The following is a 23,734-nucleotide window of genomic DNA, read 5'->3' on the forward strand; positions in this document are numbered from 1 at the left end:
AAGTGGGCGGGAAGGGCGGTGCTCGAGTCCGCGGTGATTGGCAGGTAAGAATGGGCGTTGATAAAGCAGATTCTTTGAGAGATTATTGGCTGAGTAGCCTCAGGGGGCGGGAGGAGAGGAAGACTTGGCTTGGGATTCGTGAGAAAGAAGCGGAAGTCGGCCGCCGGCGCGGAGGAGGTGGGTGTGAAGAGAAAGAAGGGGTGTTTGCAGCTTCGGCGCCTGTCAACAGGTGAGCGTTACCGGGAACTTCTCTGAGGGGCTCCTGGCTCCTTAGGCCCAGCGGCGGCGGAGTCCGTTGTGAACGTTTGGACTCACCCCTGCAGGTAGATGGAGCAGCGGTAATGCGGCGCTGGGGCCCGGGACCTGGCTGTCAGCCCAGTTCGAGTCCCTCCCTCGCCTCCTCGTGGGCCGCTGGGAGTTGTGTCAGGTGCACGACACTGTAAGTAGGAGTTCGAGTCCATCCTCTGCCACTCAGCGCCCGAGGCCATGTTTACTCGCTCAATTTAATGGGGCCGTGAATATACACTGACTTGTGACTTCATAATACATCTAGAAACTTGTCTCCATTCACATGCCTTGCGGGCCACCGTTGCCCCTGCCAGGAAGACTCCTGGCGCCTCCGCACCCACTCTCTCTGCTCCCACCCGCGACCAATGGAAATAACTCAAGCCACATGCCTAATCTTAATTTGTTTAGTAACTACGTTTTAAAAAAAGTTTAAAAAACAACTTCAAAACACATGTGTGGGTGGGTGGACGAGTGGTTAGAGCGTAGGTCGGCGTACCTGAAGGGCCCTGGATTCGATTCCTGGTCAAGGGCATGTACCTCGATTGCAGATTGGATCCCCGACCTGGTTGGGGCATGTGCGGGAGGCAACCAGTCAATGGATGTGTCTCTCTTACATCTTTGTTTCTTTCTCCCTCACTCCCTCTTCCCCTCCACTCTCCCTAAAAATCAATGGAAAAAATATCCTGACAATCTAAGGGAAAAGAGGACAGTGCCCCCGAGGATTTAAAAAAAATGTATTTAATCCAGCATAACCAAAATATTTCGAAGGTGGTGGGTATAAAAAATACAAATGAAGGTAACTTACGTTATTTTACTCTGCACAAGGTCTGTGAAATCCCATTCTTTTTACAGCTACATTTTCATCAGAAAGAGTTGGTCTGGCTTTAAGTTTCATAACATTTACAGTTGAAAATGTAAATTCTCATGCCCAAGCCTTCCCATGAAAAGTGTTCCATGAGCTCAATTGCATATTGGTTTTTAAGTTGAAATGTTAGTTAGTTAAAATTAAGTTCTGTTTCACAATGGAAGTAACTGTATTCAGCTGCTCGTGAGCCCTTATGGCAAGTGGCTACTGTATTATTGGACATCGAAGATCAAATTGGATTAGTCACTCTCCTGCTTATAATGTGAGTGATTTTCTATTTTTCTCAGGATGAGAACACAGTCACCCCTTTGCTCCACTGCCCCCATCCACAGCTTTGCTTTTCAACGGTTCAGTTACCTGCCTCAATCTTGATACGAAAATATTAAATGGAAAATCCCAGAAATAAGCAATTCATGTTTTAAATTGTGCACTGTTCTGAATATCATGATGAAAAATCAAATCTCGCCCTGGATGGTGTGGCTCTGTTGATTGGGCATCGTCCCATGCACTGAAGGGTCATAGGTTCAATTCCCTGTCAGGGCACATACCCAGGTTGCAGGTTCAATCTCTGGTCAGAGTGTGTGGAAGGCAACCGATCAATGTTTCTCTTTTACTCTCAAATCAATAAAAAGGTAAAAAAATAAACATGTAATACCTGACTATTTAGTCAGGGGCACTGACTGCTTTTCCCTTAGATTGTCAAATAAAAAAATGACAACAGCCAACACAACAATATTCATCTGATGTGAATGAATCAAAATTATACCTATTTTTTGTCAGATCAACAAAACATATATTTTTTGGTGTACTGCAGAATTTTAGTAGTTAGTTTATGTGTACCATGAGATGAAAAATGTTGAAAATCACTGATACAGTGTATCAGAGAGACCCCCCCCCTATTCACATAACATTTATTACAGTAATTGTTATAATTGTTCTGTTTTATTATTAGTTATTGTTAATTTCTGACTGTGCTTAATTTAGAAATTAAACTATCACTGGCATGTGTGTATAGGAAATAACAGTATATTTAGGGATATACATACACACACACACACACACACACACACACACACACACTAGTGGCCCGGTGCATGAAATTGGTGCACATTAAAAGGGGATTAATTAGAGGAAATAATTTAATATTGCTATTTGCCCTTTCTCTATAATAGAAGTGTCAGAGATGAAAGAAAATTAGTAAAATGTATATGAAAACCTTCCTCCTGTCAGAGTCTGGGGGGCACCATGGGATCCAGAGTCAAGTCCCCGTCCACCCACATGCGCCTCAAAATCGCGTGAGACCCAGACCCGGCCAGCCCCCAGCCCCATTGGGCTAGATCCAGACTCGGCCAGTCCCACCCTTGTCAAGCCTCGCATCGTAGCCTCAGGTCCCCTGGCCTGGTGCCAGGACAGGGGGCGTGGCTTGAGGTCCCTGTCAAGCCCCGCCAGGTGGGGGACATGGCCTGAGGTCCTCTGTCAAGCTCTTCCAGGCAGGGGTGGGGTGCAGCCTCAGGTCCCTGGCCCGGCACCAGGAGGGGTGGCGTGGCCTGAGGTCCCCCAGCCCAGACCAGGGTGGGGTGCATGCCTTGAGGTCCCTGTCAAGCCCCGCCAGGTGGGGGACATGGCCTGAGGTCCCCTGTCAAGCCCTGCCAGGTGGGGGGGGTGCGCAGCCTCAGGTCCCCCGGCCCGGCACCAGGACAGGAAGCGCACCTTGAGGTCCCCCATCAAGCCCTGCCGAGCTGGGGTTGTGGCCTGAGGTACCCATCAAGCCCCGCCGGGTGGGGGGCATGGCCTCAGGTCCCCCGGTCTGGTGCCAAGGTGGGAGGCGTGGTCTGAGGTCCCCTGTCAGGCCCAGCCAGGCAGGGGGGCACAGCCTCAGGTCCCCTGGCCCGGTGCTGGGGTGGGGGTGGTGTGGTCTGAGGTCCCCCAGCCTGGTGCTGGCGTGGGGGCACAGATTTTTACATTTATGTCTCTCTGTTTAAATACCCGCTCCTCAGAGAAGCCTTTCCAAGGGTCCCCTGGACCACTGGTGGCCGCTGCCCTGGACAGAGTTCATACTCAGAGTGCAGGCCTGAATAGCACTGATCCAACTTACTAGCATTTCTTATCCAGCCACCTCTGTGCCCCCGCTAGAGTCTTAAGGCTACATATATTTTTGTATCTACATGTCACATCAATTTTTATTTTTTTATTTTTTTGTTAATCCTCACCTGAGGACATTTTTCCATTGATTTTTAGAGAGGGTGAAAGAGAGTAAGTAGGGGAGAGAGAAACATGGATATGAGAGAGACACATCGACTGGTTGCTTCCCACAGGCATGGTGACTGGAACCAGGGATCGAACCTGCAACCCAGGTACATGGGAATGGAACCTGTGACCCTTTGGTGAGTGGGCCAAAATTGTAACCATTGAGCCACATGGGCCATGGCATACATGTCACATTAATTTAAAACAATGTTTTTTTGCATTAAAAAAATGAAAAAAATTTTTTCGCCTGTGAAATTACTTGGCTACAAGGAAGTTCACATTTGTGATGGCTGTGATTTCTTGGCAATCATTGAGCCTACTTGGAAATTTTTGTGACTCAAGAAAATCTAATTTTCAAATTATTTCCAAATGTAATTTGATTGTTTATGAATACTAAATTTAATGATGATTGAAGTTGCCATAATGTTACATTTTCTAGATATTTAATTAAACATCTATTCATTCCAACTTTGTAGTTTTCCTTTTTCATTGTGGAAGCTTTTTCTTTTATCCCCAGTCCCAACCTTTTCATAGCCCCCGGGAAAGCTCAACAACCGGGTGGTGCTAATAAAGAAAATGGCTCCATATAGCTGGCTGAATAATACTCATTTGTAAACCAGATCATGTCATTACTCTGCTTAAAACCTTCAAAGGCTTATCATACTTAGAATGAAACCTGAGATCTTTACTGTGGCTTAGGAGGCCCTGCAGGGTGGCCTCAGTTGACCTCTGCAGGCCTCATCTAACAGTCTCCCTCTTGTCACCACTTTCAAGCCCTGCTGGCTTTATTTCCTGTCTTTCAGCACAAGCTTATTCCTGCTGCAGGACTTTGCACTTGCTGTTCCCTCTCTGGAATCTGCTTCCTTCAGATAATTGTATGGTTGTCTCATTCTCATCATTTATGGTTCAACTCAAATGTCCCTCTCAAGCCTTCCTGGACCACCCTAGTTAAAGTAGCCCTTCCTTGATCACATCACCCTGCTTTATTATCTTAGTAGCACTCAGAATCTGTACTTAATGTTGGTTTTGAGTTGTGCTTGTTATTGTTCATCATCCCATAATAGATTAAAAGCTGGATGTGGACAGAGATCTTAACCTGCCTCACATTGACCTCTCAATGTATTTATGGAGATTAGGATAGGGCTTCACACAAAATCTTCAGTAGATTTAAAAAAAAAAAAAAAGAAATCCATATAAAGGGCTTAGTATAATACCTGGAATGTGAAAAACAATAAACACTTATCTAGTAATAATTAGATAAGTCTTCATTCTTATGTAATATTTCAGGTGCACACACTTGGAAAACTATAAGAAGTGCCCAAACAAAATACACTTTTACTCATTACCCAGATTAAGAAGTAAAACATTAGGGATGCAATTGAAAGGCCCCTGCCTCAAACCTACTCCTTTTCCCTTTCCCTCCAGTGTAACTACAATCCTGGATTTGGTGTTTATTTTTCTGTGCATGTTGTATATCTTTATATCCATGTGTTTTTAAGTAATATATAGTATTGTATATCATGTTCTATAATTTTATATAAATGATATAAATGCAAAAAAGAGTTAACCTGTCTGGCTGGTGGTTGAGGGTTGACCTATGAACCAGGAGGTCACGATTCGATTCCCTGTTGGGGCATATTCCTGGGTTGTGGACTCAGTCCTCAGTAGGGGGTGTGCAGGAGGCAGTCGATCCATGATTCTCTCTCATCATTGATGTTTCTCTCTCTCTCACCCTCTCCCTTCCTCTCTGAAATCAATAAAAATACATTAAAAAAAAAAAAAGTTAACCTAACAGGCCTAAGACTACTATTCTTGGAAAGGCCTATTGGCAGTGTTGGTCCTTGCCTGGTGTCTAGGAACTTGGATTTTACGAGGGTTCCCACTAGTCCAGTGGTTCTCAACCTTTCTAATGCCGCGACCCTTTAATACAGTTCCTCATGTTGTGGTGACCCCCAACCATAAAATTATTTTCATTGCTACTTCATAACTGTAATTTTGTTACTGTTATGAATCGTAATGTAAATATCTGTGTTTTCCGATGGTCTTAGGCTCTACAGCAGCGGTTCTCAACCTGTGGGTCGCGACATATGACCGGTCATTCGGTCGACTGGTTGTAATGGTCGCTTTGGCTTTTATATATATAGGCTAGAGGCCCGGTGCATGGATTCATGCCTGGCCTGCGGAGATTGGGCCCAAACTGGCTCTCCCACATCCCCTAAGGTGTCCCAGATTGCGAGAGGGTGCAGGCCAAGCTGAGGCACCCCACCAGTGCACGAATCTGTGGACTAGGCCTCTAGTCCTTAAATAATGAATGGCTTGTGGTGCCTAACCTATTTGTACATTGTGGTTTATGTTAAACACCTGCTTTCTTTCTGGAGCTTGAAATTTTGGTACTTGATCAGCCCCCAATAAATATCTTAGCACTGAGTCTCTAATGAGCTTCCCTGGTAGACAACATTTCACACAAGTTGCCACAGCTCTACTGCAGGAATTAAGTGTGTCCCATGTGACTTCACTAGGAGAGGACTCGAGGAAGCTTGCACCCGGTTTCCTCCAGATTTCACCCCATGTGTCTTTTCCCTTGGCTAATTTTGCTTTGTATTCTTTTCATGCTAAATTCTGTGAGTCTTCCTAAAGAACCATTGAAACTGGAGGTGATCTTGGGGAACCTTGACACAATATCATACTGGATATACTATATCCTGACAGGGCTGGATCTAGGGTAAGGCAAGCAAGGTGCATAGGGTACCAAATTTGACATGCTCACTCCCAGGGTCACTTAAGTGTCCAACATGTACTTGCATGATCTTGAGGGTCAGTGTCTCCTAAAATTTTCATCCTAGACACATCACTTGCTTCATTCTAGTCCTTGCCCTAACTTATGAAACTTGCTTTTTTCATCCAATATAATGCTTTGAAATTTATCTATGTTGACTATGTAGCTCTAATTCATTTATTTTTACTGCTAGAAATCTGTGCTTTCTTATTTAGCCACTAGCCACCTGCAGCTGAAACATTTATTTTCCCAGTCACACTAGCCAAATGTCATATGTTTAATAGGCATCTGTGGCTAGTGGACAGCATGGATAGAGAACACTTTCATGATCATAGAAAGTTTTATTGGACAGTCACCCCTTGATATTTAGGTGTTTCAGATTTCTATTACAAACAGTGTTACAGTGTTCATTGTTATGTATGTCTCCTTGTGTACACATGCAGGAATTTCTCTAGGATACTTGCCTAAGAGTTGAAATTTTCTGGCTTATGGGTTATGGGAGTATTCACCTTTACTAAATATTGTCCATTTGCTCTTTAAAATGATCATCCCAGTTTTCACTCCCCATCAGCAGTGTTATTGCTCAATGTCCTCATCAACACTTGGTTTTATCAGATTTTTACATTTTTGTCTTTTGATGGATGTGAATTAGTGGTTTCAGTTTGCATTACCTTGATTATTGTGAGGTTGAGCTATTTTCATATGCTTATTGATTGCCTTCTGTTAATTCCTATTTATATCTTTGCCCATTTTCCTACTGGGTTGTTATCATCTTACTCAGTTCAGGAGTTCTTCTCACCTGGAGATTTTTATGAAAAGGCAAATCTCAGGAGACTTTTGATGTTCAGAATTATTATTTTAATGTCATCAGAATTATCAACATATATTTTGTGGGGGGTTTTGTGCCTTGCTTAAGAAATCTTACTTTGAGGTTAATAAGGTATCCTACTGTGTTTTCTTCTGGAAGTTTTACTTTTCATATTTAGCTTTTTAAAAATATCTGCCTGGACTTTGTTTTTATTTTTTTCACATGGATAATCGGTTGTCCCAGCTCCATTTATTGACTAATCCAGTGGTTCTCAAAATGTGACCTTTTAGGGGTTCCAGAAGAAAAACTCTTTTCATAATAATTTAAAGGAGTTATTTGCCTTTGTCATTTGTCTGTGTTATCATGTGCATTATTGGCATAAAAGCAATGGTGGGCAAAACTGCTGGCACCTTAACAGGAATCAATGCAGTGTCACCAAACGCTAGCAGTACTTGTTATTGTATTCCTCACCCCCACACACTCAATGTTAAACAAAATACTTTCACTTAAGAATACCTTTGAAGAAGCAATGAAAAGTAGTAATTGTGTTAAAGCTTTAACGCTGCAGCAGGTCTTTTTAATATTCAGTATGGTGGCATAGGAAGTTTGCATAGAGCACTTCTAGTGCACGGAAGAATGATGGCAGTTTAGGTAATATACTTGTACAATTGTTTGAGTTGAGATTAAGCTGGCAACATTTTTCATGGAGCATCATTTTTACTTGAAAGAATGACAGACTGTGGTTACTCAGATTAGGATATTTGGCAGATATTTTCTCAGAAATGAATGAAGTGAGCTGGTCACTGCAAGGACAACTAATGGTTGCCAATGATAAAATTCAAGCTTTCAAGCAAAACTTAGATATTTGGGAAAATTTTATTCACTACCGTGCATCTGTCAACTTTTCAGTATTTAAAAGCTTTTTGATGAAATCAGTGGTGATATTTACAAATAATGACTTTAAAAATTTTGTGTAGTGAAATGTAATAACTCAGTAAAATCAGTATTTTCTCAAAGACCAATGTATGATGTTACAAAAGCATGATAGGGAAAAGATCAATTAAAACTGCATGAGAAATATGTTTCAATGTAACGCAGTAAATTGATACAATTTCCTGTTCCACATAGTAACTAACTTTAATACACCACCACTTGAGTTTTGGTGTAGTAACAGAGTAGAATATCCCCAATTAGCTGAAAATGCTAAAATACTTCTCCCTTTTACAACTATGTATCAATGTAAGGCTGGATTTTCTTGATATTCTTCAACCAAAACAGCATATTGTAACAGATTGATTGCAGTAGCCTATGTGAGAATCCAGCTGTCTTCCATTAAACTAGTAGGAGCTTTACAAAAATGTAAAATAATGCCATTTTTTCACGGCTTTGTTTATAAGTAAATAAATATATTTTCATTATAGGTTATTTGTGTTAACATTTAATGAGTTTATTAGCTAATTTAAGTTAGTTAAATATTTAATTTTTAAATCAGTTTTAATTTCCAGATCAGTCAATACAAATAGATATAAACCCTATGCCTATAAACAATAACTCTTTAGGTTTCTCATTTTTTAAAAAAGACTTAAGTTTTTTAAGAGCAGCTTTAGATTCACAGCAAAATTAAGAGTAAGTTACAGAGATTTCCCATATACCCACAGCCCACCCCCTAACCCCCCATGCATAGCCTCCTCCACCTTGAACTTCCCCAGCAGGGTGGTACATTTGTTACAATTGATAAATTATGTGGACACATCATTATCAGAGCATGAGGTCCATAGTTTACATTAGGGTTCACTCTTTTTTTAATTTTTAATATATTTTATTGATTTTTACAGAGAGGAAGGGAGAGGGCTAGAGAGTTAGAAACATCCATGAGAGAGAAACATCGATCAGCTGCCTCCTGTGCCCGCAACCAAGGTACATGCCCTTGACCGGAATAGAACCTGGGACCCTTCAGTCCGCAGGTTGACATTCTGTTCACTGAGCCAAACCGGTTAGGGCTAGGGTTCACTCTTTTTTTTTTTTTTAATATATTTTATTGATTTTTTATAGAGAGGAAGGGAGAGGGATAGAGAGCTAGAAACATCAATGATGAGAGAGAAACATCGACCAGCTGCCTCCTGCACATCCCCCACCAGGGATGTGCCTGCAACCAATGTACATGCCCTTGACCAGAATCGAACCTGGGACCTTTCAGTCCGCAGACTGACACTCTATCCACTGAGCCAAACTGGTTTCGGCTAGGGTTCACTTTTGTGTTGTACATTCTATGGGTTTGGACAAATGTATGACATGTATATAGTCTCATACAGAGTTTTTTTCACTGCCCTGAAATCTTTGGGGCTTTGCCTAGTCATCCCCCCACCCTATCCTTATTAATTTTTAAGAGGATAAAGGAATCCCTATACTACTACAAAATTTTAGCTCCTCTAGACTAATCTATTCTTTCCTTAGTGACTTATAACCTCTGTCTAGAGCAAGTTCCCATCTAGTCACAGGTCTCTTCATTGGCCTGTTTTTCTCTTCCTGTGCCAACACATCATTTTAAATATCATCACTCCATAACCAATCTTGGCAGGGCTAGTTCCCCATCGTGTTCTTTTCTTCTTCCATTTATATTGGTTATCCTTGTTCTTCCACAGAAAGTAGGGCACACAAATACTTTTTCCTATTACAAAAGTAATATATGTTTAATGCAAAAACAACAGAGTTGCAAGAAAGTAAAAATTATCCACTACTGCCTGGCCAGTGTGGCTTAGTGGTTGAGCATTGACCTATGCAGGAGGTCAACCTATGCAGCTGGTCCCTATTTATATTTCTCATTGGTGTTTTTTTAAGTACTCACTTTTTTTTTTTTTAACCCTCCATTGATTTTTAGAGAGTGGAAGAGAGAGGGAAAGACAGAGAGAAACATTGATGTGAGAGAAACACATCAATTGGTTGCCTCCTGCACGAGCCCAACTGTGGCCTGGGCGGGGGAGGAGCCTGCAACCAAGCTCTTGACCGGAATCAAACCCGGGACCCTTCAGTCCGCAGGCTGATGCTCTATCCATGGAGCCAAACCGACTAGGGCTCACCACTCTTTTTTTAAAAATGATTTTTAGAGAGAGCAAAGGAGAGGGTTAGAGATAAACATTGATGAGAGAGGAGCATCATCGATTGGCGGGCTGCCTCCTGCACGCCCCCTATTGGAGATTGAGTCTGCAACCTGGACATGTGCCCTGACCCCAAATCGAACTGGTAACCTCTTGATTCCTGGGTCAGTGCTCAACTGCTGAGCCAAACCAGTTGGGCTCACATTGATGTTTCTGTCTCTCTCGCTCTCCCTCTCCTTTCCTCTGTCTCTAAAAGTCACGCCTGGCTGGTCACAGTTTCATCCCTGGTCAGGGCATATGTCCAGGCTGCCGGCTTCATCCCCAGTGCAGGAGGCAGCTGATCAGTTATTCTCTCTCATCATTGATGTTTCTGTCGCTCTCTCCCTCTCCCTCTCCCTCTCCTTTCCTCTCTGAAATCAATAAAAAATACATTTTAAAAAATTGATAAAAATATATTTTAAAAATTTATCCACTACTGATAACTTTATATTCTGCATATACTGTGCACACACACAATCTACACTAATAAAAGAGTAAGATGCAAATTGACAGTACCGTTGCGACGCCCACTAGCCATCAGGAGTGAGCATGCAAATTAACTCAACAAAGATGGTGGGTTAATTTGCATATGCAGGCGCTCCGCACTGCCCCAGCCCCTCTGGGTCTCTGGGCAGCGTGGGAAGGTGGAAAGGTGGCTCCGGCCGGAGCAAAGGCGGTGCCGACAGCCAGGGGAAGGAAGGCCCATTCTTGCACGAATCTTCGTGCATCGGGCCTCTAGTTTTATATATGTATACACACTTTTTGCATATATGTTTTTTAAACTGGGGCAGTCTTTTATATCCTTTTTATACTTAGTATTATGAATATATTTCCATGTCATTTAATGTTCTTCTACATCTTTTATTTTGTTAATCTTCACCCGAGGGTATCTTTCCATTGATTTCTAGAGAGAATAGAAAGGAGGGGAGACACATGAGAGAGACACATTGGCTGCCTCCTGAACATGCCCCAACCAGGGCCGGGGATCGAGCCTGCAACTGAGGTTACATGCCCTTGACCAGAATTGGACGAGACCCTTCAGTCTGCAGGCCTTACCATTGAGCCAAACTGGGTAAGACTACATCATCATTTTTAATTGTTGCATGGTATTCTGTTTGTATTGATGTACATCATTTATGTAACTATTTTTATACTGAATATTTTTAGATTATCTAAATATTTTTAGATTATTTCTTTTTTTTAAAATATATTTTATTGATTTATTACAGTGAGGAAGAGAGAGGGATAGAGAGTTAGAAACATCGATGAGAGAGAAACATCGACCAGCCGCCTCCTGCACACCCCCCACTGGGGATGTGCCCGCAACCAAGGTACATGCCCTTGACCGGAATCGAACCCGGGACCCTTCAGTCCGCAGGCCGACGCTCTATCCACCGAGCCAAACCGGTTTCGGCAGATTATTTCTTATGTTTCACTCTTAAAAGCCTGACTCGAGTGAATCTTCTTGCTGCTGAGTCTTCATGCCCATGTGTGATTCCTTAGGATTGATTTCCAGGAGAGGACTGGTTGGCTTAAAGTGAGGACTTCAGTTGTGAGAAGCTGGGATTGTTTGGTCAGAGGCAGAGGCTGGTGGAAGACAGTAGGACAGGACAGATAGAAAAGAGTTGCAGTTATTAGGGTTTTGGTCAAGGAGAGTCCAGGTTAAGTGAAAAGTGATTGATATAAATAGGAAGGGAAAAGCCAGCAGGTGCCTGTCATCACTGCTGGTTTCCTTGACTGCCATGTTTGAAAGGGTAAGAGAGGAGCAGACTAAGCTTGAAATGTTGTGGGGATAGAGGTGTATCCTCAGCCCAGCTCCCCAAGGCTTTCCCAAGCGTTTGTGGGAGAGAGGAGGTTTTCTCAAGGGCAGAGGCCCCTAGTGCTCTCAGTCCTTTGGGGATCTGAAAAGACTCTTCTGTTGCGCTGAATTAAGGCCTTCCCTTTGACTTGATTCCCATGGGTCCACCCTGGACAGTCCTACTCCTAGCTACGTAGGGACCATCAGGTGCAGTCAGTGGGCATTTCCTCTGACTCTGGGAGCCAGATTGTCAGCCTCCTTTATTGTGTGCCAAGTGGGGTTGGTGGGCAGTGATGAGAAGTGGGTAACTAGAGGCAGCCCTGGGATCTGAAGTCCAAGATGGATGCCTGGTTCAGCACTTTCTTATTAGCTGAGTGAATGTGGGTATATTCTCTAACTATTGTGGGGATATTCTCTAACTTTTCTGGGCTTCAGTTTCTGCAGCTATAAATGGGGCTAAGTAACACCTGCCTCACTGGGTCATTGAAAGCATTAAATTGGGTAGCATATGTAAAGTATCTACAGGGTGTAGGCACTGTAAACTTGCTTAGTAATCTTATTTAAGTAAGTCATTTAATCACTTTAACCTCAGATTTCTCATCTGATCAGTAAGGATAATAATATATGCCTTGTAATAATTAAGTAAGATGAAATGTAGGAAAGAGCTTTGAAATGATAAATCTCAATATAAACGTTATTCCTATGTACATGCAAATCCATGCCACTAACAACTACCTGAGGATCATCAGTTGTCCAGCCCAGCAGATTTCTACTGTTTGTGTAGTGGGTAAGGATGTGTAGGGCTGGGGAGAGTAAAGGACACAATAGCAGAAGAACAGGCCATATTGTTATCTTAGGCCAGGATTTTATTTCAAAATCATGAGGTCAAAACCACATATAGTTAGTTAATTACCCATAAAGCTCCTGAACTGGCTCACAGGGCATCTCTCAGTAGATCCAGTAGAATCAGTCCTTTTCCAGCACAGGAAGAGATTTTGCCTTTCCTTGGGTTGGACACTGCTAAAGTATTGAAGTTAGGTTTCAGGGCCATGTTGAATTAAAAACTTAGTATCACATGGTGAGAGAGGTGTGGGAACTGAGACCAGTCGAGGGAGCAGCAGATTCACAACTCCCATCATTCTTAGGTCTCATCTCAGGTTCACTCTGGGTCTTATGTTCAAGTCAGCTTTCCATTGTTTAACAAATATGTATTGATCACCTGTGTGCCAGATGCTATGCTAGAAGCTGGAATAGCATTGAAAAAAACACCATTCTATATTACCTTCTAATTGGGGAGGCAGACAGTAAACAAGCAAAAAGGATAGTTTGTGAGATGGGAGAACTATGAGAGACAAAGCAAGACCAGGTTTAGGAAGTTCTGGAATGGCCAATAGCAGTTTAAATGGAATAGCCTGCTGGGAAGCTCTGATTTGCAAAAGCTCTGCTAGAACAGCCACTGCAAAGGCCCTGAGGCAGGCAGGAGAGTGCCTGCATGTTTGCAGATGAGGAGCCCAGTGTGGCTGGTGTGGAAGGAAGGAGGGGAGCCATGGGAATGAGCTCTGTAGGGCCTTGTTAGCAATTGTGCTGTTGGCCTTTCATCTGGGTGAGAGAGGAGGCCATTGGATAGTTTTGAGCCGAGGAAGGACAAAATATGCTTACCAAGATCTGTGTGGTTTCTGTGTTGAGAAAAGCCTGAAGGGGGACAAGGGAGCTAGTAAGGAGACTGCTGCAGTAGTCCTAGTGAAAGACAGGGTTGGCTTGAACCAAAGTGGTGAGAACTAGGAACTAGTTAATGCTGGATATTTTAATGTTAGAGCCGCCGATGCATTTACTGTCAGAATAGATGAAACAAGGAGATGAGTTCAAGAGAAGCTGCAAGGGTTTTAGCTTGAGTCTTGGGATGGACTTGCCATTGAGGAGCACTTGGGAGGAGCTGGGGTGTGGTGTTCAGGAACTTAATTAATCTGGTTTAGGACAGATTAAGTTTGAGATCCTAATAGACACCCAGGGGTAGATGTGGAGTGGGATGTTGGATGAATGTAAATCTGGAGCTCGAGGTAGTTTAGACTGGAGCTTTATGTTCAGGACTCATCAGCATATTGATAGCATTTAAAACCATGAGATGGGACAAGCTTTCCCGAAGTAGGTAGGGAAAAGGTCTAAGGCTGAGCTCCTGGCCTTGCCAACATTAAGAGGTCAAGAGATGAGAAGGCACCAGCCATCAGGACTGGGAAGGAGTGGCTGGGGAGATGGGAGGAGAAACGGGGGAGTGTGGTGTTGAGGACAGAGGAGCATGGAGAGAGATACTTTCACTGTTTGAGTGGTCATTTCTCTATGCATGGCAGTTCTATTTGAGAATTCGCAATACACATGCTGCAAATCCATTGTGTCACTTTCGAAAAAGCACCATTTCAGTAGTGTGTGGGAGGGGAGTCTAGGAATCGCAGGCACAGCGTAAAATTCTTTTTGCTCTAATAAAGCCTGTAGACATACTAGTATGTCCATGCCAGGGAGGGCTTCTCTAGACACATGGCACAGTAGCCTGGCCCAGAGACTAGAGCCGTGGTCGGCAAACTGCGGCCCGCGAGCCACATGCGGCTCTTTGGCCCCTTGAGTGTGGCTCTTCCACAAAATACCACGGCCTGGGCGAGTCTATTTTGAAGTGGCATTAGAAGAAGTTGAAGTTTAAAAAATTTGGCTCTCAAAAGAAATTTCAATCGTTGTACTGTTGATATTTGGCTCTGTTGACTAATGAGTTTGCCGACCACTGGACTAGGGTATGTATTCAGGTATTGTAAGCCTCAGTTTCCCTGTCTTTAAAGTGGAGTTTTAATAACCTTTACCCACCCTAGAGTGTTCAGTGAAAAACTGTACCTGAATTGCTGCTCAACCAGGCCCAAGAACCTACCAAGTTCTGAATAGGTTCTGGTTCTGTGACTCCAGGCCTCTGCCATGGGTTCAGGCTCCTGTATCAGAGCCTCATATGGGTGCTCAGTGCAGATCCACTCACCTGTTTCTCACCCCTCAATGAGTCACACCACTCGTCATTCCAAGAAATCTTATTTTCTTTATTGTTTTTTTGACTCAACAATTTTTTAAAACTTTTTTTCTGAAACGTTCTTGTTGTTATGAGCCTTTTGTTTTGTTCTCGTTAAATGCACTCGACCCAAAATTGGTTTGGCATATCGAAAAGGAGACCAAGGAGGGACTGGGGGCATGGAGGAGGGGAGGCCCGAATGGACAGAGAAATTGAGAAAGAGGAACATAGAGACAGCGAGAAAAATGGAAAGAGGTGGAGACACAGAAAGGAAGGCAAGGGAAACAAAAAAACACACACACCCACAAAACAAAACCACCCCAGATAAAAATTAAGATTGAGAAGCAAATGAATTCAGGAGCCCAAGGAAGGGAATAGGAGAGGAAACCAAGACCCTTTCTTCTCTATACCGTCCCAGCTGGGGTGGGGGTGTCAAGGCACCAGGTCTGGTTGGGGTGCGGGGATGGACACCTGGGCTCTGGGTGGTGGTTTTGCACTGTGCTGCAGTGGTGTTCAGCCCCACCAGGGGGCCCTGCCACACAGCTTTGAGGCCTAGGAATTCACCTTGGTGAATCTGGCTGGAATGGGAACCAAGGGACCCACTTACCCTCTCTCCCCTTGATTGTCCGTGTCTGGAGATAAAAGCAGGGCTGGGCAGGGAGAGAATGGGGGACTCCTTGCATGCCTCCAGTTCCCCTGGAAACTCTCCCACCCTGCTAACTTTTCCAGTCCTCTTGGTGTCAGAGGCAGCCTCTGGTCCTAGCTGGGCTGATACATGGGCCAGGCCAACTCCTCCATTTACCCGTGTCTCCTGCCAGCTCTTTGCAGACCTCTAGCTGCCCCTCTTGAAACCAAGGCAGGCCACAGAGCTGGTCCCCATCCTCCCCACAGAGCCATCTGGACAAGATCACCCCCACCCTTACTTCTCTGGGTCCAGACTCACCCATGGTCTTCTGGTGAACAGGGTTAAGCCTCCCTGCCAGAAAAAGCTAGTGATGGAACCCAACACTGCCTTCTCCCCACACAAGTACTCCTACACAGGACAAACCACCATCTTTGGTCTGACCCCTTCTCCCCTGACGGGGACAAGCCAGCCTCAGCTCCCCAGAAGGGAGGGGCTTTCTAGCAGCAAAAAGGGCCCCTCCAGCCACCTACCTGTTCCTTTTCTCTAGTTTCTCCCTAGAGCCCCTCCCCTTTAACCCAAAAAGTTCATGGTAGCAGCAGACTGAGACCCAAAGATGTTTGAAAACTCATGGCACTTGTGAGAAAAGAGGAAGGGGCAAAAGAGACGAGGGGGTCTGAGCAGAGGTGGAGAGCCACCCCTGAGGAAATGGCAATTATGGGGCTGTGTTACTGTGGCAATGGGACTATGCTACCCCCAGAGTGTGTGTGTTCTGGAGGGCCAGGGGGACAGGCTAGAGAGGGGGCCAGAAGCGATACTCAGGAGACATTCCAAACCTGATACTTCTTTAGGGCCTGCAGGTTTAGGGTTGAGCCCCCAGAACATGGGTGTCCTGACTGGAGGCCCTGGTATCTTCCTTTGCCTCCTCTGTTGGAGGGTGTATGGTAGAAAAGGTGATATTTCACCTTTGCACCCTATACCACCCCCACTCCCACCCATCATTCCTGGTCCTCCCTCCTCAGTCACATCAAACCCTGCTGTCCTCATTTTCCTCCCCCATTAACCTCTCTAGGCAGGAAATCACCCCCTCATCCCCAGCCAAGTTCCAGAAGCAATATACAAGAGGCGGGAACTCAAAGGGACAGCACAGCCATCTTGGCAAAAGCATCTTTGGGTGTGAGGGGTGCCTCCCCTGGGCCAGTGGGGAGGGAAGGGGTAGACAGCTCCCTGGTCCTGGGGCAGGCAGTGAGGTACACGCCCCAGGAGGGCTGACTGATGCCAGGGTCAGGCGGAGCAGGGAAGGAGGCAACAGAAATAGGTGCCTGGAAGGAAACAGGTTCTTTGTTTCGCTGTTGCTTCTAGATTTTTTGTCTCTGGATTGTAAAAAGCTGCTCTGGTGGCTGCCCACCTGGCTGGGGATGCACACGTACACGGAGAAGTCCGGGCTGCCAAGGCCCAGCGGTATAGCTCTGCTCCGGAGAAAGCCCGGGCTGGCTGGGCCGCAGGCTCCTGGTGGCTTCAAGTGATGAGATTTTCTTTCTTTTTTTTTTTGTCTTTTCCATTTCTTTGAAATATTTACAGCAACGGGAGAGGAGGAAAGAGGAAAGGAAAGAAGGCCCCCTAGGGAAAGATCCAAACCCAGGACCCACTCCCCAGGGAGATCCAGACCCAAAATCTGCTCCCCAGATAGCCAAGCCCACAGGATTGGAACTGCCCAAATATGGCCACCCCTGTGGGCTGGGGGCCCTTCAGGGAGTTGTGCTTCATCAGGAGTCACCCCAAGGGAGGGGGTCATTGGGTGCACTTGAGGAGGGCAGAGGGGACAGGTTTGCTGGGGAGGCAGGGACTAAGAGCAGAGGGAAGGAGCTTCAGAGAAAATTCAACCTTTACACCACCAGCCACAAATGCCCATTCCTCTTGCCCTGGGGCTTATCTCCTGGGCCAGAGGCCCCAGTCTCCGGGAGCAGGGAACTGTAGTACAGGAGGAACCTGTCCATCTGTCCTTCTGCCCCCAATGCTCCCTCCTGGTGCAGCCTAGCATTTCTGACTACAGAAAGAGGTGCAGATTGATAGGTTCCATCCAGCAGGGCCTTTGGTCCAGGGACACCAAAGCCCTCATTTCTCTCCAGCAGATTGGAAGAGTAGCGGGGAGGGGGAAGTCAAGAGTGAGATGTACCCTTCCAATTTCTCCTTCCTTATTCCCCTTGGGACCTCCGAGTTCCTCCTCATGGCACTTCCCCCAAAGTAAGCTGGTGCGTGTGGCTGGTGGGAAACCCTGTCTGTGAACCCTGCACCTCAGGTCTCCACAGCAGAGCCCCCAAGAAGCCTGGAGGGCCCTCAGTCAAGGGATGCCTGGAAAGTGGCCCTCCAGCCACTGCCTCCTTCAGTCTCCCTATGCCATCAGAGCCCTACTCAGGGTTCCCTCCCTGGCCTGGGCCACCAGCCCCTGGTCCATGAGGTCCCTCAGAGGCTGGTGACCAGCTGCATCTGCCCATCCCCATCAGGCCCTGGCCCCTCAAGGCCTGGGGCTGCCAAATAGCCTTCGTGGCTGGGCCGCCGCACCTGGTAGTAGCCCTGCAGGGGGTTTCGGGCCACCAAGGCTGGTGGGCGCGAGGTGTAGTAGATTTCAGGGGGGACAGGGGGTGCAGGTGGGGGTGGGGGCAGGGCCTCGCTGGGCCCCTCAGGGCTGCTGTCCGGGTAGGAGGGCGAGTCCCGAAGGTTGGCCCCACTGGCATAGAGGGAGTCCCGGCCCGGAGGGGAGGAGAGGGGCCGGCTGGTGGCCCCGTCCTCTGCTGTGCAGCTCTCTGACTCGTCCAGATCGCTCTGGTACAGCACCGACTGGGCCCGGGGCAGCAGCAGTGGCTCCTCCAGGGCCTTGTAGAGAAGTTCAATCTCCGCCCGGTCAGCACCCCCGGGCCCACCAGCCTCTTCCTCACTGCCACCCCCCGGCACAGGTGGCACAGGGGGCTCAGGCGGTGGAGGGCCTTTGGCCCCGCTGCTGCCGCCCCGCAGGTTGTTGTGCACCAGCTCTGAGATGATCATCTTCTCAAAGGCGGCAGCATCTGCCAGGTTCCGGCCTCGGGGTGGCTCAGGTGCCCCATCCCCTGGAGGGAAATCCCCACTTCGTAAGGAGTAACTGTTGTTGAAGTTGCCGTTGAGGGGCAGTGTGTCCATGCCACAGGCTTCCCGGCCTCCCAAGGGGTGCTCTGCAGGCAGAAGGGGGCCGCTCAGGAGGAGGGCCAGGCATCGGGAAGGATCCAGGCCATGTGGGGTGGGGCTGCCTGGGTTTACCCCTGTCCCTGGGGACTGAGGTCTTCCAGTCCCTCTCTTCCTCATTGGCAGTGGGGATACCCATCATGCAGGTTGGTGGAAGGGTGTGTGTGTGTGGAGACCAGTTTTCCCAGGTTTCCTTCCCAGCCGGGGGCTCAGAATCTTAGCAGTGTGAGAAGACTGGGGTGACGAGGTCTTCTCACACCGCTAAGATTCTGAGCCCCCGCCTGGGAGGGAAACCTGTGCTTGACCCTCATCTTCATTCCCCATCTGAGGCCCAAATACAACACCAACCAGCTGCCAAAACAGAGACTGCATGCATATGCTTGTGGGTGTGTGTTGGGGCGAGAGGGAGACGCACTATGAGTTCTCCTCCCTAAATAAGGGAGGCCACCCAAGGAGGCCATTGTCTCATTCCCCTCCCATCCTCGGAAATGTTACCAGGAGAGTCTCACTTACTGGGTTCCCGGTAGCTCCCTGCAGGTGCCAGGCCAGGAGGGAAAAGAAAGAAGGTGAATAGGCTTGGAATGTTGAGTCTAGGCTCCAGTTCAGGAGGCACAAGGGCACCCCAAGTGAAAACCCCTCAGGATGCAGACCCCACACTCCCTGACCTGGGCTGTTGCCCTCTCCCAGCACTAGAGTATTCTTACCTGGGGAGTTGAAGACAGGGGGTGAGGAGGGATTGAAGCCCACTGACTCGGCAATGAGGGTGTTGTAGGGGCTAGTGCCCCCACGGGGCTGCAGCACGGGGTTGGTCAGCAGGTGGTTCCCCATGGTACCTGCCCAGGAGGTCAGAAGTAACAGGGCGGCTTGGAGACACAGGCCAGGAATCTCAAGGGACTGGAGCCGGGGGCCAGGGATGTGTCTCACCTCGGTTCAGAGTGGGGGTACTGTTGATGTCACCCGCCATGAAGGAAGATTCTGTCTGTTTCCTCACGGTGTCGTTCCACATCCTCCGAATTCGGCTCTGGGGATACAGCCCAGACATAAGGGGGCCCTCAAGCTGCCCACCCTCCAGAAGCTTTCTGAGACCGCTCTCCTGATGACCACCACCAAGGACCTGGGCGAAGCACTGCCCCGCCTCTGGGGCTCCTGGGTCTAACACTCAGTCCCAGGGAGCCCTGCCTAGTGCCCGGCCCCAGCTCAGATACCTGGGTCCCTGTGTAGTAGCGGGTGTTGCTCCGCATGGCTGAGGTCTTAAGCGAGCCATGAGCTCCCCCGGGCGGGGAGCGGATGCAGCAGTAGGAGTGTCGCAGGCACTTGCTGTACTCCTTGTGCACCTGGGAGACGAGAACAGGCAGCTGGTAGCAGGTGCTCCCACTCAGAGACCAGAGACCAAGCTACGGGCGGGCATCAGAAACCTGTCCTGTCCCCCAGCAGCCAGCCAGGTAGACTCTCTCTCTCCTCGCTCAGGCCCATCTTCGGTTCTTCACCTCCACCAGTTTCTTACCCATTCAATGACTCAACAGCTCTTTAATGCATATCCTTTATGTGTCAGGCATGGTTTAGGCTCCGGGGATAATCAGAACAAATCAGACATAAAGCCCTACCTTTCAGAGCTGCTATTTTAGTAGACAGAGACATAACATAGATGCAAACATCAGTACATAATGTAGGATGTCTATCGTGTTAGGTGCTGCGAAGGACCTATGGCTAAGGAGGGGGTTAGGCAGTGCTGGTGGGGAGTGGGGCGGTGATGGTGGTTTGCAGATTTCAAATCGATCAGGAGAGGCCTCACTGAGAAGCAGACGTTTCGGCAAAGACTTGAGAGAAATAGACAGCAGGCCCTGTATCTACCTGGGGAGGAGCAGGGAACAAGCCATGAGGAGGGTCCATGTCTAAGTGTCTGAGAGAGGGCAGAGGAGGGCACTGCTGGAAGAGAGGGAACAGAAGGGGCCCTGGTTGGACCTTGTGTGCCTAGAGGTTCCTATAAGGATGTCACTGTCCCTGTGTGTCCAATGGGGGCCGCCAGTTTTAAGAGGAGGAAGGATACAGTCAAACTTGCAGGACTCTGATTGGTGTCTCCATCCCCAACCTTAGCCTTACCCACCTCACTATCCCCCGAGACTAACAGTCTGACAGGCCCCTCCCCACTCCCCCCCCCCCCCCCCGCCACTGCCTTTACGACCAAGTATACAAATGCCTTGGCTCAGTTTCCATGGCTTGAGTCCTGTATGCCCTCTCCACATTCCTCTGCTTCTGTTATCACCTTCATTTACTTTCTTAAGATTTAAACATGTTTTATTTAAAGAGGAAACTTTCTATCACCACAAAACTCATAGTTCGTCTCATAACTATTAAAGTAGGAAACACGTGTCTGGATGGGGCCCAGGGTCATCTCCATTTCGCATGCCTGCTTCGTGCCCCACACCCTGGGAAGAGGCCCTGTCACCATGTCCCAAATCCACCCTGCTTTCTTGCTCTTCCAGTCCTCTATCCTGCTCTTCTCCAGATCCTTCTTCACCCCTGGCTAAATCCTCCCCCCGCTGAGCCCACGCTCCCCTCGCAGCAGACACAGGTCCCTACAGAAGGCAGGCGTCTGGGCCTCCTCCCTGACCTCACCTTTTTCTGCAAGGCGCAGTGAAAGACGAAGATGAAGACCCCCTGGAAGGCGTTGAAGGTGGTGAAGAGATAGGCCATGACTACCGACTCCTTATTGATGAAGAGGAGGCCGAAAGCCCAGGTGAGGCCCAGCAGGAAGAGCAGCGCGATGGCCCCCAGGGCCCAGGATCTGGGGTGGGTGGGGAGAGAAGACCGGGACATCAAAGACCCGCTAGTGGTGATGCTTCCCCTGTTGACCTCCTTGGGCCTGGATGCTCTCTGCAAAGACCCACCTAAGTGAGTAGGCCTCAGGATAACGGCCTGCCCAGCGATACTTCCACCTAGCCTGGGCCTGAGGGGCAAGCAAAGGTCGGGGGTCGGGGTTTGTGAATGGTCAGTCATTCCCTGCATCCTTCATCCTTTTGGCCCTATTTCTAGGCCTTTAAACTATCTTTTGCTGCCTATTTCTCTTTAACTTGCCCTGAAATAGACTCACTTTTGAATTCAGTCTTGCCCTAAGCAGTTATTCAGGTATGTCCCCCAAACCACAGGTTGAATATGCTAATGCCAGGTTTTTTAATACACATTAGGTAGATATATAACAAGCACAATAAAACACCACTTTGTCCTTAAATCACATTGTGTGACAGCACTACATTCTACAAAGTCCTGGGAGAGGCCGGGCCAGTGTGGAGTTTTTGGTGGCAGGGGTGCAGGGAGGGGGTGCTCACTTAATGTTGTCTAGGCGACTCGAGTCAGGCTTGAGCACAGATGAGCTCCGGATCATCTTGTGCAGGGTCACCATGAGGAACACCAGGTTCACCTGGGGGCAGGACAAGGGGAGGGGCTGTGCTGGGGTTGCTTTGCCTACGGTGTTGAGTTCCTGGCCAAGTCTCAGCCTGGACCTCCTTCTTCAGGGCCTCTCCTACAGGTGTACCTGCCCCAGGTGCTCACCGACTGGTATAACTGTTGGTTAACAGGGTTCCCGCTACTGGAAGAATGGGGCCCACAGCCTGCCATAGAGCAGGGGCTTAAATTCCAATTCCTGGATGGGTGAACCTCTGTGCTGGAGCTCTACAGACCCACTGTGCTCTCGTCCTCTTAGTTAGCTGTTCAGTTCCCACGGTTTTCAAGGGCTTGGGGAGACTGGGGTTGCTCGGGGACAAGGCTAGCCTGGATAAAGGATGGAGATGCAGTACTGGGGTACCACCTTCCAGCTTACCACAATAACAAAGGAGACGGGCCCAATGAAGCTCCAGATGAAATAATTATCCACTCGGAGCCAGCAACTATAAAGGAAGCAGGGCCAGGTAGATAGAGGCGGGGGAGGGGGGTGTCCCTCCCTCTGACCCCAGGAGCCCAGTGCCCCAAGGGTCCTGCTGTTGAGCAGGGAACCAGGCAAGAGGAGAGATGGGGGTGGGGGGAGGCACTCACGCCTTCTCGGTGCCATAGCTGCGGTAGTCAATGGCAGCTGCGATGCCTACCACCAGGGCTGGGAAGCAGTAGCCACCTAGGTAGTAGTACTTGGTGCGGGAGTACTCGCTCTCAAACACCTCTACCAGCAGCAAATAGAGGTGCACACCCTCCAGGCACAGCCAGGAGAAGGCAGCCAGGAAAAAGTAGTGCAGCAGGCCAGCGAAGATGGGGCAGGCAATCTGGGGGGCGAGGGTACCACAAATGAGGGGCTGCCCAGCCAGGTGGCCTTTCCTGCCTCCCCCCACCCCCTACCTTGTGCCTGGCCCACCTCATACTGAGTCTTGTCTATGCCAACCAGGAAGAGCAGCTCAGCCAGGAAGAGGTTGATGCACAGGTTCTTGTGGATGGTATTGCGGTCAGTCTGCAGTCCCCGCAGGAAGCAGAAGGTGGAGATGCAGATGGCCAAGCAGACCAGGGAGATCACGATGCCTACCCAGGTGATGACTGACAGCAGCAGCTCGTTGATGCGGCCCTGGTACTGGGGGACAGCAGAGGGTACACTCAGCACCCCTGCCCACAGCGGGACTCACCCTGGGCTCAGCTAAGTGCCAGCTGGGGGCAAGGCTGCAGGCCACAAGTACTGCTGGTGCAGCCCCCACCCCCTGGCCTACTGCCCCTGGCCAACTTGCTGGCCCCCACCCCTCTGCAGGTGGCGCGCTCACTTCCTCATGCTCTGGAAGGCGTGTGGAGAGATGACAAAGGTGACACCAACTTGCTTCTCCAGAGGGCCTTGGGAGAAGGTGGGACTGTGACCAGAGAGAACCAGATGTGTGGCCTTGTGCCCTGGGCAAGACTGGTGGCCCCCCATGCCCACGAAGCTGGTCTTCCCTGGCACTGCCCATGCTTCACTCTATGATGCCATGCAAAGCTGG

At 48.1% G+C, this 23,734-nt stretch overlaps 1 protein-coding gene and 1 long non-coding RNA gene across 4 annotated transcripts in view; one reads left to right on the forward strand and one right to left on the reverse strand.

The window, feature by feature from the left end:
* The first annotated feature begins 169 nt into the window (after positions 1 to 169).
* Positions 170 to 23,615, forward strand: LOC307098949. Of its 2 annotated transcripts, XR_013813488.1 has the most exons (6): positions 170 to 229; positions 324 to 439; positions 11,027 to 11,190; positions 21,421 to 21,528; positions 23,161 to 23,299; positions 23,512 to 23,615. It is a non-coding gene; the product is annotated as an uncharacterized lncRNA (long non-coding RNA). The 2 variants fall into 2 exon arrangements; XR_013813489.1 differs by lacking the exon at positions 170 to 229 and having other exon boundaries at positions 236 to 439.
* Positions 14,035 to 23,734, reverse strand: part of ADGRL1 (adhesion G protein-coupled receptor L1) — a 30,039-nt gene continuing 20,339 nt past the window's right edge. Inside the window, exons 13-22 of one of the 2 annotated variants that reach the window (XM_079770093.1) lie at positions 23,131 to 23,340; positions 22,821 to 23,041; positions 22,609 to 22,675; positions 22,118 to 22,209; positions 21,408 to 21,576; positions 19,997 to 20,125; positions 19,716 to 19,812; positions 19,496 to 19,624; positions 19,305 to 19,322; positions 14,035 to 18,781 (exon numbers count right to left, since the gene is read on the reverse strand). In XM_079770093.1, coding sequence (XP_079626219.1) covers positions 18,039 to 18,781; positions 19,305 to 19,322; positions 19,496 to 19,624; positions 19,716 to 19,812; positions 19,997 to 20,125; positions 21,408 to 21,576; positions 22,118 to 22,209; positions 22,609 to 22,675; positions 22,821 to 23,041; positions 23,131 to 23,340 — 1,875 coding nt within the window. In that variant the 3' untranslated portion in view covers positions 14,035 to 18,038. The remainder of the gene's footprint in view (positions 18,782 to 19,304; positions 19,323 to 19,495; positions 19,625 to 19,715; positions 19,813 to 19,996; positions 20,126 to 21,407; positions 21,577 to 22,117; positions 22,210 to 22,608; positions 22,676 to 22,820; positions 23,042 to 23,130; positions 23,341 to 23,734) is intronic. The other variant, XM_079770092.1, reaches the window with a different exon arrangement.

The sequence above is a fragment of the Cnephaeus nilssonii genome, assembly GCF_951640355.1.
Source record: "Cnephaeus nilssonii genome assembly, chromosome: 5".
NCBI classification, from domain to species: Eukaryota; Metazoa; Chordata; class Mammalia; order Chiroptera; family Vespertilionidae; genus Cnephaeus; species Cnephaeus nilssonii.